The sequence below is a fragment of the Prionailurus viverrinus genome, chromosome B3, assembly GCF_022837055.1.
Source record: "Prionailurus viverrinus isolate Anna chromosome B3, UM_Priviv_1.0, whole genome shotgun sequence".
Taxonomy (NCBI): domain Eukaryota; kingdom Metazoa; phylum Chordata; class Mammalia; order Carnivora; family Felidae; genus Prionailurus; species Prionailurus viverrinus.
In genome coordinates this window covers 55,888,797-55,909,289 of record NC_062566.1, presented here as the reverse complement: position 1 = coordinate 55,909,289, position 20,493 = coordinate 55,888,797, and the positions used below count along the sequence as shown (strand labels likewise).

General features: G+C 36.6%; 1 protein-coding gene across 4 annotated transcripts in view; it reads right to left on the bottom strand.

Annotated features, from left to right (window-relative positions):
- The window catches only part of TTBK2 (tau tubulin kinase 2), a 164,768-nt gene that overhangs the window by 82,834 nt on the left and 61,441 nt on the right, over window positions 1-20,493 (bottom strand). For all 4 annotated transcript variants that reach the window (XM_047862921.1, XM_047862922.1, XM_047862920.1 and 1 more), the window contains 3 exons: window positions 12,725-12,798; window positions 6,113-6,253; window positions 4,524-4,628 (listed from right to left, as the gene is read on the bottom strand). In XM_047862921.1, coding sequence (XP_047718877.1) covers window positions 4,524-4,628; window positions 6,113-6,253; window positions 12,725-12,798 — 320 coding nt within the window. The remainder of the gene's footprint in view (window positions 1-4,523; window positions 4,629-6,112; window positions 6,254-12,724; window positions 12,799-20,493) is intronic.

Sequence of the window (20,493 nt, the reverse complement as noted above, 5' to 3'; positions counted from 1 at the left end):
CTCTGCCTCTCCCCTGCTTGCACTTTCTCTCAAAAAAAAAAAAAAACACACAAAAAACCTATATCCTAAATATGACCATTTCTCACCACTTTCATTATAGCACCCTAATGCCCTAGGTCCCAGTCACCATCAATGATCAGTGGACCATGGCATTAGCCTTCTAACTTACAACTTTCTGATCTCTTCTTCACAGCCAGAGTGACTTTAAAAAAAAACAAAAAACACATGTTCTAAAAATTGAAAAATGATTATTTAGAACAGAAATGGGAGGGGTGCCTGAGTGGCTCGGTTGGTTAAGTATCTGATTCTTGATTTCAACTCAGGTCTCAATCTTGGGGTCGTGAGTTTGCGCCCCGCATAGGGCTCCACATGGGTGTGGAGCCTACTTAAAAAACAAAAAATTAGGGGTGCCTAGGTGGCTCAGTTGGTTAAGCATCCAACTTCAGCTTGGGTCATCATCTCGCAGTTCGTGGGTTCGAGCCCTGCATCTGGGTCTGTGCTGACAGCTCAGAGCCTGGAGCCTGTTTTGGATTCTGTGTCTCCCTCTATCTCTGCCCCTCCCCATTCTCACTCTGTATCTCTCTCTCAAGTAAACATTAAAAAAAAATTTTAATTTAAAAAAATAGAATAGGGATGGGATTCTAAAAATATATTCAAGATCAATAAACTGTATAGAACCTAAGTTCTTTCCTGCATGCATACTAATTAACACAAGAATACTGATAAAACTGAAGACAGTCTCCTTACAATTTCTAGGCATTGAAATTCTCCTATGGCTATGTTTTAAATATAATCTACCACTGAATATAATTCCACTATGTAGTTACCTTATTGACAGATCATGTACAGAGTATGCAATAACCCTGCTCAAAATTTTCCCAAGGCTTCCTATCGTGTTTGGAATAAAATCCATCTCTTTGCAAAATCATACACAATCCAGGGCCAACCAACCTCTTAAACCTCGTCTCTCTCCACTTAACCCCTCATCACGCTACACTATGTTGTGCTATAGCTCCAGTGGCCTCCCTGCTTTTCCTTGAACACACCAAACTTACTCTGCCTCAGGGCTTTTGAACTTGCTGTTCCCTTTGCCTGTAACACTCCCTTTCCAGATTATTCACATGGCAATTCACATTGTTCTCATACTTCATTCAATTCTAAACTCAATACCTCCTCAGAAAAGTCTTTTTTCAAAAAACTATTTTTATATATATGTATTTTTAATGTTTATTTTTGAGAGAGAGAGAAAGAACATGCACATGTGCAAGTGTGAACAGGGGAAGGGCAGAGAGAGTGGAGGACAGAGGATCCAAAGCAGGATCCAAAGCAGGCTCCACGCTGACAGCAAAGAGCCCAATGAGGAGCTCAAACTCAATGAACTATGATATAATGACCTGAATGAAGTCTTACACTTAACCGACTATGCCACCCAGGTGCCCCAAGAAGTCTTTTTTAACTAATACGTCCAAAATAGTCTCCTATCCTCACTGCCCATCACTCTCTATGTCAATATACTGCTTTGTGTTTATTTATACCATATACTACTACCTAAAATTATGTATATGTTTATCTGTCTTCTCCACTAAAATATATCCTCTAGAATAAGAGCCAAATTTTGGTCTGCTTGTTCACCACTACAGTCCCAGCACCTAGATCCATGCCTCACACGCATTATGTGCTCATTAAATATCTGTTATGTGTGTGAATAAACAATAACCTGGTAATAGTTTAAAAACAAAAAGACATCTGGAAAAGAAATGGGATTACAGAAATATACTGAAATCTAGTAAGCTACACAGAACCCAAGTTCTTTACCTGCTTTGCTATCTATTAATGCAAGACCTTCATTAAACTCAAAAAGATTCTTCATAATTTCTAGGCAGGTAAATTCTCATGTGCCTATATTTTGAAATATAATTTACATTTATGTATACAATTCTAGTTGTATATACTTAGTGTAGCAAATGTATTCAAAATTAGCATTTCAACTTCTATACAACTAATTTGCTAGAAATGAAAATCACAATCAGTACCATGTTAAAACAAAACTAAAGGTAAAGAGGAGATATTAGAAGAACTGAACTGTAAGGATGACAGTATAAGGAGTTCCACTTATGATAGGAAAAGATAGGATTAGTAGGCAGAGAGGGAAAGATTAGGACCTGAAGTCCCTGGGTGGGGAAAAATGCATATTTGGAACAATTCTAGGAGTGTCTGATCACAGCAAACCCCCTCACCAGTAAGGTTCCACTTAAGAATGTAACAGACACCATCTACTCCCCCCCCAGGTTTCCCTTAGGAATTTGACAAAAGACCTAACTATGACCAATAGCCACCCCTCATACAATAGAATAGAGACAATCAGAAATGGACCACCCAGCACCTAGAACTATCAAGCCAATAAGGGTGGGACCTGAGAGGGAACAGGGGGAAGGGGAAGGCTAACCAAAACCTTATAAAACAAGGACCCTTGCCAATAGTCGGCTGGCATTCACTTTCAAATGGTCCCTTTCTGTAAAGAGAGCTTTCATACTACTCTTACTTTCTAATCTTATACTCTAATAACCTTTTGCCTGCTGGTCACTTTGTGTCCTCCTCTTCATTCTTCAAAGCGGTGAGACAACGAATCCAGGTATTGAGGTAAATAAAAAATCCTGCAACACACTGACCTGATTCCCAGTAAAACTGGTGAAAATTATTTTAAAAACAGCTAAATCTTCTGAAAATGGTCCTTAGAGCAAATAGTGAATGAAGAAACATCTATTCAAGAAAACTGAAAATTAAGTAAAAAAGGCTAGAGTCTACGGTACTTGCACCAAAACCACTCCTTCCCTCCCCTCTTCCAGAGCAGAGAGGGTGGTTCCACTCTAGACTGTTACAACCAAGGACACCAGACTCCATCCTTTCTCAGTTCCCAGCCAGAGGGCTTTCTTCCCATAGGAGCAGGACTTCAGCATTCCTCAGGTTCTTCCAGCTGTCTGTTGCTGAGGAGGCTAATCCAGGTTAAGTGTGGACAGAGAAGTACAGTTCCTTTCTTGCACCCAGCTTCCACTCATGGAATGGAGGCTCTACCTTGGGTAGGAATGTGTTGCGAATACTGGGGGCCCAACAGCCCTCTCCTGGATCAGGAAGCAGTGCTTCCATGGCAGGAGAGACAGAGATCTCAGCCTACTGCTCCCATCTCAACCCGAGGGCTCAGCTCCTAAAAAATAACGATGTTACTCAGAAGCTCAGCATAGTCCTCACCCCCAACTCTAGAGCCCTGGCTCAGAGATTTTGCCTGGGGGCAGGAGAAAGGCATGAAAAAAATACCTCTTCCCAAAGGAACTTATTTCATTTGCAACAGTAAAGTTTAAACTGAAAACATTTCCCAAAAATACTGAAGGTTGTGGTGTAGAAAAATGGGAAGAGATTCATGGATCTAATGAAGATAGAGCCTAGGCTACAGGCTGGCCAAGTGAGAAAGAACCAGGGGAATGAGACATCTGGGAGGAGGACTCCTGGGCTCAGACACATAAAAAATTCTGACCTCAGAAACTATTCCATTTTAGGAGCCACAATTTGATTAGATTCCTTTGTGGAGGAATTTATGCCCCAAGGCACTATTGTAAACAATAGAGCAATCAGCCAGCAATTAGTGGAGCTTAAAAACTGGGTGTGGTCAGAGAAAGTATAGAAGACAGCCCTACCAATACCACTGTCATTCCAGGGTGACTGTAGGCAGAATGACCCAGAACAACAACAGACTTAATACTGAGTGTTGGGAAAAAGGGGTTGGGGGTGGCGGCAGGGAGAACAGCCTTCACTAAAACAAATCCAGTCATTCACTCAACAAATAAACAAGCAAAATAACAGTAACAAGCCTTAGAAAGGAGGACCAGTATCTGAAACTACTAGAAGATATCAGTTTCCAACAACAAAGAAAAAAAAACATAAGAAATCAAAGAAACAGGAAAGTATAACCCATACATGGGAAAACAGGCAATAGAAACTGCCTCTGACAGTGAGTAGATGCTGGACTTAAAAGATTTTAAAACAGCCATTATAAATATGTTCACAGAACCAAAGGAAAGTATGACAACAACATCGTATCAAACAGAGAATATCAATAAAGACAAATTTTTTTTAAAAGAACCAAATGTAAATTCTGGATATGAAATGTACAATATCAAAAACAGAAGAACTGCGGGATATAGAAAGAGCCTCAGATTGCAAAAAAGGCCCCTGATCCTAAAGGGCCAACATGTGTTCTTACTACAAATCCACTCTAAATCTGTGTCTCATGTATTTTTTAAGTTTTTTTTTTAATTTTTAAAATGTTTTTAATGTACTTTTTTTAAAGCCACAACTTTCAGTAATAAAATTAATTACCTCTATCCTATATTTAATGATAAATTCTATACACTACTTTTTGAATGACATCCATTCTATACATAATCTGTATTTCTTTTTTTTTTAAAAAAGTGGTACTATAAATAATAGGTTAATTCTTAAATATTTAATAATAATATGAAAAATCTTACTGGTCTGACGTCACCACAGGAATTGGTAAATTGTCGAGCCAAGCCAAAATCAAGCATGTAACATTTCCTACATGTACTAGGAAAGCGACCCATGGCGAAGTTTGACTAGAAAAGCAGAGAAGGAAATATATTCTTATAAAACTTATCTTTACATCTTATCCTTCCTATACTTTAACTCTTCAATTTAACCTCTATATAATATATATCTCCCAAATATACTATTCCAATCAATGATGTTTGCTGGATATTAATACACAATCTCATTGTGGATTTTATTAGTGCCCAGGATCAGGTAACTTTGAGCAACAAAGAATTTAACTGACAGTATAAAGTTACATACAACACAACACTGACTTAAGTGGAACTCTAAATTCCTTGAAATTCTAATCTAAGTCAGTGCTTTAAAGACAGTCCAATTCTTCCTTTTTAACATGGGAAGAACCAGGAGTGAGCAAATTTTAATACATGGCGAGGAATTTAAATGAATTTCCTATAAGCATCATAACGCTGAATTTCACTAAGTACAAAATTAAAATTCAATTTAAGGAAACATTTCAAAACAGACTTAAGGAAAATAAACTTTGCATTCTTTCCTTAAAAAAGTAAATGTAATGTTAAATAAGCACAGACTTGCAAAGATGGTATGCAAAAAGGGAATTTATAAAGGAAAAAGCAAAATTGCTACAGAATTGTTAGCTTTTATTTTAAAAGACTGTTCCATTTAAGGAGCATTCAGTCACCATGATTCTCAAGTAGTGACATTTAGCTTTGCACAGAAATAAGAGGAGAAGAAATCTACATTACGTTAAGTCTGACTCTACTAATGTTAATTTTAGTTGGCATTTTCATGTAAACCATTTAATTTTAGAAATCATGTAGCAACAGAAGGGTGTAATTTTCAACTGCACTAACCAACACATGGTATATTTATAGTAAATACAGTATACCAGAAATGGATCATTTCCCCTTGTGAGTAATAAAAAAAAAAAAAAAAAAAAAACCAAGAAGGAAAAATAAAAGCATATTTCAGTTATGAAAGTGACAATTTCTAAGAAAAACAGAATTGAAAAAAATACTATATATTGCCACTGCAGCGCTCAGAAAAAAAATAATAATAAAGTCTTTCACAACTGATGGTTTCTTGTAAGTACAATTTGTCACTTGAGAAATAGTTCAAAGAACACAATGTCAATATCTAAAAGCAACATATGTATATATTTTTAGACAGTATCAGGAAAAAAGAAATCTAAAGACTAACTACCAATTGAGGTGTAAGGTTAAGTAACTAGGAATGTCCGCACACATAATAATAGTCAAGCATTAATAATTTTTAATTTGGCTGCAAGCAACATTTTCATTGTATGAGAAAAGCTCTTGAATGTAAGTGGTAGTTTGTAATTATAACTTTTTAAAAAAAATTAAGAGGCAAGTTACATTTTGCTTCTAGTTAAAGAAATTAAAATATTACCTTGTGTTTAATAATAGGAAGCAAACACAGAAAGCTACATTTATAATTTATTGTGTCCCATCATCAGATGAAGAGTACAAAGCAAACTCAGTCTATGCTCTGACTTGAAAAGGTCCCTTACTGGTTTGATGTCTCGGTGCAAGAATCCCACGGAATGGATGCTCTCAATAGACTCCAGAATCTGTCTCCCCAGCCTAAGAGTAGTGCTAATGGTGAATGTGCCCCGGGACTGGCTACGGCGTAGATCTGCCAGATTCCGACCCTGTGAAAACCAAATCAACAATGTCAAATATGGTACTATGTTGTAAGAGAAGACTGGGGAGTTATTCCTTTACTATTAAAAATGTTTTGACAGAAAGAGCAAGGATTTTACCCAAATCGCGATCCTCTCATTCAAAAGAAGAGATTCTAATGAACACAAGGGAAGGGAAGCAAAAATAATATAAAAACAGGGAGGGGGACAAAACATAAGAGACTCTTAAATATGGAGAACAAACAGAGGGTTACTGGAGGGGTTTTGGGGGGGGTGGGCTAAACGGGTAAGAGGCATTAAGGAATCTACTCCTGAAAACATTGTTGCACTATATGCTAATTAACTTGGATGTAAATTTAAAAAATTTTTAAAAATAAAAGAGAAGATATTCCATTAAAATACATGAATGTTTCAGACAAATTTAAGAATAACCAGAAGTTTTTGAACATACTGTGTTTTTGAGTCATCGTTGTGTTTCCATTTGTCTTTCATGCCATAACAAAATGTAGTCTAAATATACAAAATACATGTACCAGAACAGTAATTCTTCATTACATATTCCTACACAAACATATTCCTATACAAACTACTTAATTTTTCTGTGTCACGGTTTCCTTATAAAATGAAGAGAATTAAACAAGATACATGCAAAGTGTTTAGAATACTGCCTGGCACACAGTAGGTACTCGGTAAATGCTAATTACTGTTATTATGAACAAAAATAACATGAAGCAAACACTCAATAATTTATAGCAATAAATAAAAGCAGTGAATGTATCTAGCCTGTGCCAGATGTGTTACATTCCTGATTGCATTTTAAAGCTACCTAAAATAGATGTAACAGATGAAGAAAATGAGGCTCAGAAAGTTTAAACAATGTTAACCTATTAAGATAAAGTTGTTTTTCAAATCTAAACCTGTTTGAATTCAAAGTTGTGGGTTTTTTTTTTCACTTCATAGTACTGCTCCACCCAGAAAGTTCTCTGTTGCCTAGGTAACAAACCAGTAATTTGATGAAAAGAGTAGGGCTACAGTTGCTATAGTTCTACCACCCAAAGAATGGAAACTGGCTCCTTCATCACGAGGGAATTTAAACATCCCAATCTCTCTATTCTCAAAACTTTGTAGTATATGCTTGGGATTAATACCACTAATACCATCACTTCATCTAAAGACAGTTGATTCACTTTTGAAAAAGTAATAAATTCTTAAATTACTTAAGTACCATTTAAAATAAAATAGTAGGAGTGCCTGGCTGGCTCAGTCAGTAGAACATGCGACTCTAGTTCTCAGAGTCATGAGTTCAAGACCCACACTGGGGATAGAGTTTACCTAATAAAAAAAATTGTTTTTAATAAAAAAAAATACTAAATAGCACTTAAGTAATAAAAGAATTGAAAAATTACAGGAAAGTCAGGAGTCTTTAATACTTCATATCTTCTTTAAAAATGCAGTTTTCTCATAACATAAATTGGTAGTTATCTTTATTATTATTTTTTAAATGTTAGGTGAATTTATTGTTCTCTACATCTCAGCAAATGTAAAATGAGTGACAATCTAGAACAATGAGTTTTACAATCCATGAGAATACCTAATAAATTTTATTAGCACTCCAATAATATTTTCTCAAAAATCAGTATTTTGATCTCCAAAAATATACCTAAGAAATATTGGAACTTCATTTGTAAACAACTTGCACAGTTACAAAAGCTTTTGAAAGAAAATCAATTAATTCAGTTTATGGTATTAGCAATGATTCTAACATTTCAAATCTTTTAAAATGTAAATCTAAGGGGCACATGGGTGGCTCAGTCAGTTGAGCATGTGACTTCAGGTTAGGTCATGATCTCCTGGTTTGAGCTCCACATCGGGCTCTTGGCTGTCAGTGCAGAGCCTGCTTCAGATTCTCTGTCCCCCTCTCTCTGCCCCTCTCCTGCTTGTGCATGCTTGTCTGCCCTCTGTCTCAAAAATAAACAATAAATAAATAAATAAATAAATAAATAAATAAATAAATAAATAAATACAAACCTAAAATATCAATTAACAAAATCAAAAAAACTAAAACATAAGGCTAGCAAGAGTATGGAGGAAAGTTATTAACATGGTATATACGCAGGTTTTATCTACCAAATTATACTTCAGAGTATAAACTAAAACTGGTTACTACCTGTTTGTTTGTTTTTTTAAAGTTTATTTATTTGTTTTGACAGAGAGAGCGAGCATGCACTGGCAAGAGCAGGGGAGGGGCAGAGAGAGAGGGAAAGAGGGAATCCCAAACAGGCTCCATGGTGTCAGTGCAGAGCCAGACATAGGGCTGAATCTCACCCACCATGAGATCATGACCTGAGTTGAATCAAGAGTCAGGCACTTAACCAACTAAGCCACCCAGGCACCCCGGTTATTATGTTATAGAGAAAAACTGAAAATAATCTATATGTTTATCAATAAATGAAAGGTTTAATACACAGTGGGAAATTCATCTTATTGACTGGTATGCAGCACTAAAAAACAATGAATCTTAGGTCACCTGGGTGGCTTAGTCATTAAGCATCTGACTTCAGCTCAGGTTATGATCTCACGATTCATGAGTTTAAGAATCAAGTATTCTTTTCTTCTTTTTTTTTTATTTTTAATTTTTTTTTTCAACGTTTATTTATTTTTGGGACAGAGAGAGACAGAGCATGAACGGGGGAGGGGCAGAGAGAGAGGGAGACACAGAATCAGAAACAGGCTCCAGGCTCTGAGCCATAAGCCCAGAGCCTGACGCGGGGCTCGAACTGCGGGACCGCGAGATTGTGACCTGGCTGAAGTCGGACGCTTAACCGACTGCGCCACCCAGGCGCCCCAAGTATTCTTTTCTTCTATTTACTGCCTTTCCTGTATAAAATGTATCTCAGGTAACCTAATAATTGGTGGAGTGCTATCTATCTATCTATCTATCTATCTATTTATTTATTTTAAAGTAATTTCTACACCCAGTGTGGGACTCGAATTTACAACCCCGAGATCAAGAGTCACATGTTCTACCAACTGAGCCAGCCAAGCACACCTGGTGGAGTGCTTTTTGAAGAATTCCAGTTAATAAACTAAGAAAAATAGAATTAGAATAGTACATTTGCAATCTCACTAAAGTAATGGATCTAGGCAATGATTACTAATGGGTTTTTAAAACATAGGAGAAAAGCCACTGGGAACTTTAAAAAGGATGCATGAGGCTGACAGTCCCCGAATCTCACCGATCAATCCTAACGTTACTAAAAACAGACAACCCAGACATTGCCTACTGATGTGATGCAACAGGAAGCATACCACTCACCTCTCAAGTACTGTGGCCAAATAAAACAAAACTGGAATCTTATCTAATCATCAGGTTATAGAAAATACAGGGGATAGAAGAACATGTTAAATAAGGAGGGGACAATCAGCAAATTCCAGAACATGACAACTTAATAACAAATGATTCCACTTTTATCAACGACAATCAAAACAACAAAAACTGTAAGAAAAAAAGAAAGTGAATCTATAGAGTAAAAGAGGCTTAAGAATTATATCTACCAAATGCAATGTGTGGAACTCTGTCTGGAACCAGATTCAAGTAAACCAAATATAAAAATTAAAGAGATACAATCAAGGAAATCTGAAGGTTGTCTTCATATTTGACACTATTGTGAAGGAACTATTGTGTTTTATCATTAAGAGGAGAAAAAAGGAATCTCCGACTCTTAGAATACATATGTATATATTTCCACATAAAATATTCCTTCAGTTTGCTTTGAAATAATCTGGGAAGGGAGAGGAGAGGGAGAATACACCAGCAGCAAGACTGGCCATATACTGATAATTACCAAAGCTGGGTGACGAGTACATGGGTATTCATTATACTATTCTATTTTCATGTATGTTTAGTTTTTTTCATAATAAAAAAATACATTTTTAAAAGTAAGGCAGTTCTGGTATCACCCAATCTAGATCTACATCTGTACTGGTTACAAAATTAAAAGTACTTTTTGGCTTTCCCTAGGTGATATGGTTTTCACAAAATATCACTCCTTGGGTATAATAAAGATGGCTCTGGAAAGCCTCAATGGTGAAAGGAAATTCTATGAGAACTGTCTCAGATCTTGCTGGTAGAAATGAAAAAAGAAATAAGTACAACTTCTTGATCCTATAAGATTTTAAGACCCACTGTGGGGTGCCTGAGTCGCTCAGTCAGTTAAGGGTCTGACTCTTGATTTCAGCTCAGGTCACGATCTTATGGCTCGTGAGTTTGAGCCCTGTCTCAGGCTCTACACTGGTAGCACAGAGCCTGCTTGGGATTCTCGATCTCCCTCTGTCTCTGTTCCTCCCCACTCTCTCTCAAAAAATAAATAAACAGGGGCACCTGGGTGGCTCAGTCGGTTAAGCTCCGACTTTGGCTTAGGTCATGATCTCACGGTTTGTGAGTTCAAGCTCCATGTCAGGCTCTATGCTGACAGCTCGGAGCCTGGAGCCTGCTTCGGATTCTGTGTCTCCTTCTCTCTCTGCCCCTCCCCAACTTGTGCTCTGTCTCTCTATGACTCTCAAAAAATAAATAAATGTAAAAAAAAAATTTTTTTTAATAAACATTTAAAAAAAGACCCATTTTAGTGGTAATTAGCTATAATTTCTACAATAGACATAGGATTATTCCTTGAAATTTTTAAGGCAGATATTATATAATTGAATCACCAAGAGGAAAAGAGTACTTAAGAATTAATGAACTTAGGGTTTTTAGAAGAAATTAAAAGTGCCAGTGAAAAGCTGAGTATGTAAATTTTATCACAATGTACACGGGGAAACCTTGTAATTATCTTCAATGTGTCAACTAAGAGAGAATACCCTCTAGTAAGTACACCAGCGTGAGCCCAAATCAAGTCAATCAACTACGCAGAATGGGGGGGGGGGGGTGGCTAATGGTAGATTAATTTTATTATGACAGGAAAAAATACAGCATGCAAGTCAAATAGAAAGGTTTTTAGGTGAGTCCAGAAGAGCTTGCCAAAGGCCATTGTTATCTGATATACAACAATCTCCTTAGTTTTCCCAGACTAAGAGCCCTCCCATTTCCAGAAAGTGAGATTTAAATGACTGCAAATAAAATAAAAACAAGTAAGCTCAAGTAACATAAAAATGAGTATGTGCTAAGACTGAGACAGATTCTACAGACTGAGAAAGCTTCTATCCGTATTCTCTAGTCAGTAGTAACCTAAAAACAAAATGAGAAGTTTTCTCTAATTGTGCCAAGAATACTAGCCTCAGGCTTCCACAAAAGCCTAACACCCAACAAGTTAGTCAGTCCCCAGGGAAGTCACAGACCTCTTTGAGCTTCAGTCCCTTAACTTGCAAAATGGGGACAACCTCCTTATCCTCTCCATGGGGATATGGTGAGGATCAAATAAGATGTATAATAAATCCAGAAGAAAACTATACAATACCATACCAAAAAGTTATATTATTAATGGCCAAAGTGAGAGAAGGAGGGTCTACACTAATGACCTCAAAAGTTACAAGGATAACTGCTTCAAGAAATAAAACAATGCTGGCTCAAGAGACAGTGAATCACACGACTCAAAGACTCTATGGGTATAGCTTACAGAGACAAATGCTGAAGGATAGTTGAGGGAAACAGGAAAAGCATTCTGATGAGAAGAGAAAGCATTCAGGCTAGGATCTGTCTGAAATCACTGTTATACAGTTAAGTTCAAAGAAAACAAAAGAACCCAATGTCCAAAGAAAGTTTTGCAAAAGATGAAAGGAAACTCTGATAACTCTTAAGTTAGGCAGTAAGGTAAACCACAGCTTTTACACTTTGAGAGTGACTACAGTTCAGAGGTGTGTGTGTGTATGTGTGTATGTGTATGTGTTCAGGGGCAGACGCAGTTGTCAGAGAGAATGGGATGGTTTCCCTCTTCTCCCTGCTGTGGTCATTACTCCAAAATTCCCTTTCTGAATTTCTTTCCTCTCCTGACCAGCCCAATTCCACTCTCTGTCTAAAGGATAGGGATCAGACCTATGTTAATGAATGATAAAAGAAAAAGGAATGCATTTCTCCTCTGTATCAACTAATGCTTCAATTTTCAAGCAAAGTTACTACGTGAGCACATAAATTAAAAACTAGAGTCCTAATGGTAATAAAGACAGGAAGGGGAAGGGACAGGGACAGAGCAAGACTCACATTATATCCAGCAATCCATGTAGGGATTGAAAAACTTTGCAATGATGACAATCAATGAAGATATGGATCAACTAAAACAGTTGACAAGAACAACCCTTTCATCTTTGGGAAAATCTGTATCAAATCTGTTTAAATAAAATTCCATCCAAAAAAAAAAAATTCCATCTGCATAGTATAAAACATTCTGAGATGATGATACCAAGAATTTTGTTTTATCCATAACAAGTAAAATTAGGTACCTTGATCAAAACTGAAATATTTTAAGATACATTTTCAAAGTAACCTACCTGCAACTGCATGACCACATAGTTGAATCGATCATTCCTCCCACAGCCAATAAATCTACAAACATGGTCTTTCCCTGGATAAAAGAAAGAAAAGAAAAACACAAAACAGTGGAAAAGGTTATACTATGGTTTCTCTTCTAAAAAATTAATAATTTGTTTTTCTGTATAGTATTTTATAATTGAATACAATGGACCTGTCTTAAGAACCTTAATAATAGGAAATCTGTATTATTCAGATTTTCTACCTACCTCCCCTGGACTCTACACTGTTCCTTGTGTAGTCAAATAAATGTTTATTGAATGAATAAATTTACTGGATGAATAAATGAATGAATGAGGGAATAAATGAATGATAATTTATTTAGGAAGTAAAGAATTAAAGGGTCATTTCAGATCAAGTTGCCCAGACATTATACATATGAAAAGAGAGAAGAGCAATACCTAAGAACTCTGTTAGGAATATAAATCCTGAATTTTAGATATGGTCTGCCATTGACCAATATATGACTTCAGTCACTTAATCACTTAATCTTTCTGGACCTCATTAATTTGCATTAGTTCAGTAGCTTTCAACCTGAGTTTCATCTGTGAAACCCAAGGAGGTGCTGACTAGGGTATGGAGGAAAGCAAAGGTGGAGCAGGCAGAAATCTAGGGTTCTGCCCTGATCCAATAAAAGCAAACAAAGGTCTTTAAAAAAGGATCAAGACTGGTAGGCTCCAAGGCTACTGGAGTACAGTGAATGAAGGGAGAACAGCATGAGAAGACGCTTGAGAAGCAGGAGGCATGAGACCATGAAACGCCTTAGACTCCATGATAAGGAAAGTGAAAGACATTTGTAAGTCGGTGTTTACCAGCCCAGGCTGCTTATCAAAATCATCTTGGGAAGATTTTTAAAGATTCCTAAACTCTATACTGATTCATAATCGATGGAGGAAGATACAGTATAGGAGCTTTTCAAAAGTTCTCTAAATGATCCAAAAGCAGATGGGCCATGGATGGACATATAAAATCTACCGCTGGGTAAGGAGAAGCATATAAAAGATTTTAAGGGGTGGCTGGATGGTTCAGTCGGTTGAATGTCCGACTCTTGATGTGACTCAGGTCATGATCCCAGGGTCGTGGGAACAGGTCCTGTGCTGGACTCTGCGCTGACTGAACATGGCATCTGCTTGGGATTCTTTCTCTCTCTCTCTCTCCCTCAGCCCCTTTCCCTCACTCACTTGCACGCTCTAAAAATAATAAATAAATAAATAAATAAATAAATAAATAAATAAATAAATAGTAAAAAATTTTAAGATGAGGAAAAACACAAAACATTTTACTTTAGAACACTGCTATGGTGGCAATGAGGAGGATAGACTACAGAGAGGTTAATTCTAGAGGCAGAAAGGTGATTCTGGGAATAGTTACCATATCCCAAGACAGAGAATAGGGTTTAAATTATTACAGTAGAGACAGAAAAAATAAGATAAATATAAGAGATACTAAAGATAATTTTTGACTAAAAATTGGCACAACTATATGATAAATTGTACCAAAATAAGGGAATATATAGTAGGTTGTATAGACTGTAAGGGATATCAGAATATTGAGTATAAGAACAACCTGTTGAATTCAGCAGACAATTGTAATTTCAAGCCTGTTGCTGAGCTATAGAAATACACTGGGGAACCATTAGTTCATGGAAGGTAGATGGAACTACAAACATAGATGGACAGTTGACAAGTTGGAAGAATAAAGAATGATAAAATTAACCTAAGAACAGAATTTTAGAAAATGCAACATTTAGAGCATGGGCAAAAATAAAATGCATGAAGGAAATCAAGTTAATAGCCACAGAGGTATGAGGAAACTATGAGAAAGGGGTATTATAGAAATAAAATGAGAAGAGCATGTTAAGGCAGAAGTGGCCAATGGCAAATGCTATAGGAAGACTGAGAAGTGGGGCGCCTGGATGGCTCAGTTGGTTAAGCGTCTGACTTCAGCTCAGGTCACGATCTCACGGTTTGTGGGTTCAAACCCCGTGTCAGGCTCTGTGCTGACAGCTCAGAGTCTGGAACCTGCTTCAGATTCTGTGTCTCCCTCTCTCTGCCCCTCCCCCACTTGTGCTCTGTCTCTCTTTCTCTCTCTCTCAAAAGAATGAATAAACACTAAAAAAAAAAAAAAGAAGAAGAAGAAGAAAGACTGAGAAATACTGGTTAATATAAAAAATTAGGAAGTCACTAGTGAGTGGAAAGGGCGGCAGCCAGCCTTTAATGGATTAAAGTGTAAGTGAAGTATGAGACAGCCAGGGCAATCTTTGAAGAAGCTTGCCTGTAAAGTAAGTCACACACCAAGAGCTATAAGGGCAAGGCTTGATAGACGGATGAGAAATAATATCTCAACATTCAAAAAAAACCTTACTACTGGCTGACTTAAAACATAAAGACAATCTAGACTTAAGTTAATAATTCAACTTCTTTTGCTTCTGGGTTATCACACTGTTTTCTCATTATCTGTGTTTTTATTGAAAAGTAGCAAGAAATGAGTGAAACGGGAGCATTAATTCCCAATGTGTACAATGCTGACAATCACTTCACATGCATGTTACAAATGTTTGCAAAACTGTGTCACCTACTAAATTGAAGTAGGAATGAAAGGATAAAATAATGGTCAATTAGCAACTTACACTTTCCCTCAGCTTCAAAGGAACAATTAAAATATCATTTAGGTAGTATTTTCTTCTTGTTTCCCATTCTTCAAGATTCCATCTTCCTCGCATATAACACTTAAATAATGGATCTCTATTACAAAGACATTTCAACCATCTAAAACCAGAAGGCCATACTATATTTAACTCTTCTTAGGATGTTCTTTCAAAAATATCCTATTGGTATGTTATATACCAAAATACTATTTATCTCTCAATAGTGAAACCATCCTACTTTTAAAAAGAAAAAAGACAGAAATAAAATAAAGTGTAGACTCTACTAGGTAACCAAAATACAAAGTCAGTAGCAAATTTTCTGGGATTCACCCATCTATCTTCATTGCTTTAGGTAAGAGCTTAATGAATTCTTACCTCATACTTTGAAAACAGTGTACTACTGCTCTTCTATTTTAGATATACACAATTAATGAAAATCCTTAATAAAGTTAGTTCAGTAAATATATACAAATTTTTAGAAGCAAGGAGAAACTAAAATTTAATTGGAATAGTAATTCTTCACCACCACTTAGAATAGTAAAATAACTACTGTGATATCTAGTACAAACTGAGATATCACTCCATGAGTAGCACAAGGACCATATCTATCTGGTCCCTAGCACATTACCTGGTAAATAGTGAAATCCCCAATCAGTATCTATAAATAAACAAATTAATAAATAATTATAAATAATAAAACATGCACAATATGCAAACATATTGTGCCAGGCATTATATTAAGTCCTTTACATGCATTTAATCCTCACAGCTTAAGTATTATTATTTTCCCTATTTTTTAGATGTGAGTTAAGCAAAATAATCTCTAAAAATGAGGGGACTAGGGTAGGTTATACTTGAAGAGAATGTTAATAATTCAAAATCATTGCTGTGGAGAAAAGGAAACATAGACAACCAGCTTGAAAAGCACAGGCTATATCAGGTAAAACCTAACACACTGCCATTTAGATAAGAGTCCTAAGTAGAATCTAGATACCAGAACTATAGCAATCTTTATTGTAAGTTAGACAGTCTACAAAGTCATATATAGTTGGTAAGCAAACAAATGAAAAAAAAAAAGAGTCCTACACTATGCACTATGAGGTCTGATCACAACTCCACATTCACAAAAATAGTTATTCAACTTCATGCACAATGAGAATAGAGGAGAGGTCCAGAAATATTACAGAAACAACTCCAAATCTCTAGGTAAACTATTCTATAAACTTTTAAGAACTCCCAGGATAAAAGACATCTAAATATTCTTTTTTTAAGATTTTATTTTTAAGTTATCTCTGCACCCAGTGTGGGGCTTGAATTCAAAACTCCAAGATCAAGAGTTGCACAGTCTACCGACTGAGCCATCCATACACCCCCAAGACATCTAAATAATCTTTTTTTTTTTTTTTTTTTTTTTTTTTTTTTAGTTTATTTACTTGGGAGACAGAGACAGTGCAAGTGGGGAAGGGGCAGAGAGAAAGAGGGAGAGAGAATCCCAAGCAGTCTCCGCGCTGCCAGTGCAGAGCCCGTTGTAGGGCTCAAACTTCATGGAACCATTAAATTATGACCTGAGCCAAAACCAAGGGTCGGACACTTAACCAACTGAGCAGACAAGGTGCCCTGACATCTATATAATCTTAATGATGCTGTAGAGCAGGACTATCTTGTGTAGGAATGATAACCAAGCCAACCCTCATTTTATTCCTACTTAATTCCCACAGATTCTCATTACTGTACACAAAGGCACCAGAATATAATAGATATATAAACTTAATTTCAGCATCCTCAGGCTATATTATGTTCGTACTCTAGTACGCAGCTCTGCACAGGATACATACTAACTAAACAATGAATAAGTTTTTTATACCTTTATTGAAACATTATTAACATACCACACAATTCATCCATTGTTCATTTCATGTAGGTTAATTTGTTGCCATGTACTATGTAGTATTCCCTTATTATAATCATTTTTATTTCCGTAAGGTCAACAGAAATGTTCCCTCTTTCATTCCTGATTTTAATAATTTGATTCTTCTCTATTTTTCCTTAGTGTTTCTAGCTAAAGGTTTGTTAATACTGTTCATTTTATTCAAAGAACCAATTTTTGGCTTTGTGGATTTCCTCCTTGTTTTTCTCATCTCCACTATAATCTTTATTATTTACTTCCTTCTGCCTGCTTTAGGTTTCTTTGTTTTGTTTTCTTTTTTAGGTAAGCTCTATGCCCAACCTGGGGCTTGAACTCATGGTCCTGAGATCAAGAGTCACACTACTGACTGAGCCAGCCAGGCTGGCTCTGCCTGCTTTAGGTTTAATTTGCTCTTCCTTCTTTAGTGTCATAAGGTGGAAGGTTAGACAATGTACTGGAGATCTTTCTGGCTTCTTAATTTAGGTGTTTACTGCTATATGTTGCCTTTTAAGCGCACTACTTAAACTGTACCCCATAACTTTTGGTATCTTGTGATGATTAAGTTTTAATTAAGGAAATCTACAGAAAATCACTTTGGAATCTTAGAAGGTAGGGTCATGAATGCCATATACCAGTGGGACAACTTATTATTTTTCTTTGTAGGAGACACAAGACAGATGGAAAGAAATAAAGCAAGCACTAGACTAGAATTAAATCTGAACTCTGCCATTAATAATTATGGAAGCTTAAGTCTCAATTTCCTCAGAACTACTGAGAAAATTAAATGATATAGTATATTTATAAAGCATCATATTGATTAACTATCCAGTGTTCATTCCCCCTTAATAACATACCCAAATTACCCTTGGGGAATGATCTTCCTTTATCATGTATCTACTGTCTCTATGGGCTTGATCTACTTCCAGGCCCAAGGTTGGACATTAATTGTTCTCAGCCAATCAGAGTAATAGACAAATTTCTCTTTTATTATAGAGATCAATTTGTTGAGGGGAAGAAAACTAAATATTCAAGACTTAAAACAATCAATGCGTGACATTACTCTGATGAGATTCTTTTTTTTTTTTTAATTAAAAAAATTTTTTTAAATATTTATTTATTTTTGAGACAGAGAGAGAGCATGAACAGGGGAGGGTCAGAGAAAGAGGGAGACACAGAATCTGAAACAGGCTCCAGACTCTGAGCTGTCAGCACAGAGCCCGATGAGGGGCTCGAACTCACAGACCGCGAGATCATGACCTGGGCAGAAGTCGGCCGCTTAACCGACTGAGCCACCCAGGCGCCCCTGACAAGACTGTTTCAGGAATGTTCTAATCAGAGGAAAACTGAATAGTTTCATATGACACTTATGAGAAGAGATGTTATTTTTAAAGAGAAAGAATGGAGCTCCTTTCCAGTTGCTATCAGCAACTATCTCTCAACCATGAAGGAAATAAGCATGAGAATTATTTCTACAATATGGAAGAGATAATCATATACAAAAACTGTCAGCCATATGTGAAAGAATGAAAACCAGATGCTATCTCGTATCATACACAAAAATCAACTCAAGATAGATTAAAGACTTGAATGTAAAACATGAAACCATAAAACTGATAGAAGAAAACATAGAGGGTAAGCTCCTTGACACTGGTCTTGGCAATGATTTTTTAAATTTGACATCAAAAGCAAAGATGACAAAAGCAAAAATAAACAAGTGGGACCATATCAAATTATAAAGCTTCAGCACAACAAAGGAAACCATCAACAAAATGAAAAAGCAACCAGCTGGGAGAAAATATTTGCAAATCATATATCTGATAAGTAGTTAATATCCAAAATATAGAACTCATACAACTCAACAGCAAAAAAGAACAAACAATCCAACTTAAAAATGGGTAGAGGACCTGAAGAGACATTTTTCCAAAGAAAATAGTAAAATGGGCAACAGGTACATGAAAAAGTGTTCAATATCATTAATCATCAGAGAAATGCAAATCAAAACCACAAAGAAATATTATCTCACACCCATGAGAATGGCTATTATCAAAATGATAAGAAATAACAAGTGTTGGTAAGGATGTGGAGAAAAGCGAATCCTTGGGCACTACTCCTAGGAATGTACATTGGTGTGGCCACTATGGAAAATATTACAGAGATTTGGCTCAGTCAGTTAAGCATCCACCACTTGGTTTTGGCTGAAGTCGTGATTAGCAGTTCCTGAGTTCGAGCCCTGCATCAGGCTCCATGCTGACAGTGCTTGGGATTCTCTCTCTCCCTCTCTCTGCCCCTGCCCTGCTCAACACTGTCTCTGTCTCTCTCAAAATGAATAAATAAACTTTAGAAAAGAAGTTTCTTAAGAAACAAATGAACAAAGAAAAAAAAAGAGACAAACCAAAAAACAGACTCTTGAGTATAGAGAACAAACAAATGGTTACCAGAAGGGAGGTGTGTGGGAGGATGGGTGAAATAGGTGAAGGGAATTAGGAGCGGGATTGTCTTGATAAGCACTAAGTAATATATAGAACTGTTGGATCTCTGGGGCGCCTGGGTGGCGCAGTCAGTTAAGCGTCCGACTTCAGCCAGGTCACGCTCTCGCGGTCTGTGAGTTCGAGCCCCGCGTCAGGCTCTGGGCTGATGGCTCAGAGCCTGGAGCCTGTTTCCGATTCTGTGTCTCCCTCTCTCTCTGCCCCTCCCCCGTTCATGCTCTGTCTCTCTCTGTCCCAAAAATAAATAAACGTTGAAAAAAAAAATTAAAAAAAAAAAAAACTGTTGGATCTCTATATTGTACACCTGACACTAATATAGCACTGTACATTAACTACACTGGAATTAAAAAATTTTTTAAATTAAAAATAGAACTAGCATATGATCTAGCCATTCCACTTGTTGGTATATACCCAAAGAAATGAAATTACTATCGTTAAGAGACATCCCACGCCCACGTTCAATGCCACATTACCTATAATAGCCAAGACATGGAAACAAATCACGGTTCGTGAGTTCAAGCCCCTCATTTTGGCTCCACACTGATGGTGCAAAAGCCTGCTTGGGATTCTCTCTCTCTGGCTGCTCCTTCCACATGCTTTCTCAAAATAAATAAATAAACTTAAAAAAAAAAAAAACCCTCAAAGTTAAAAAAAAAGTTCTTATCACAAGAAAGAAAAACCGTGAGGTGA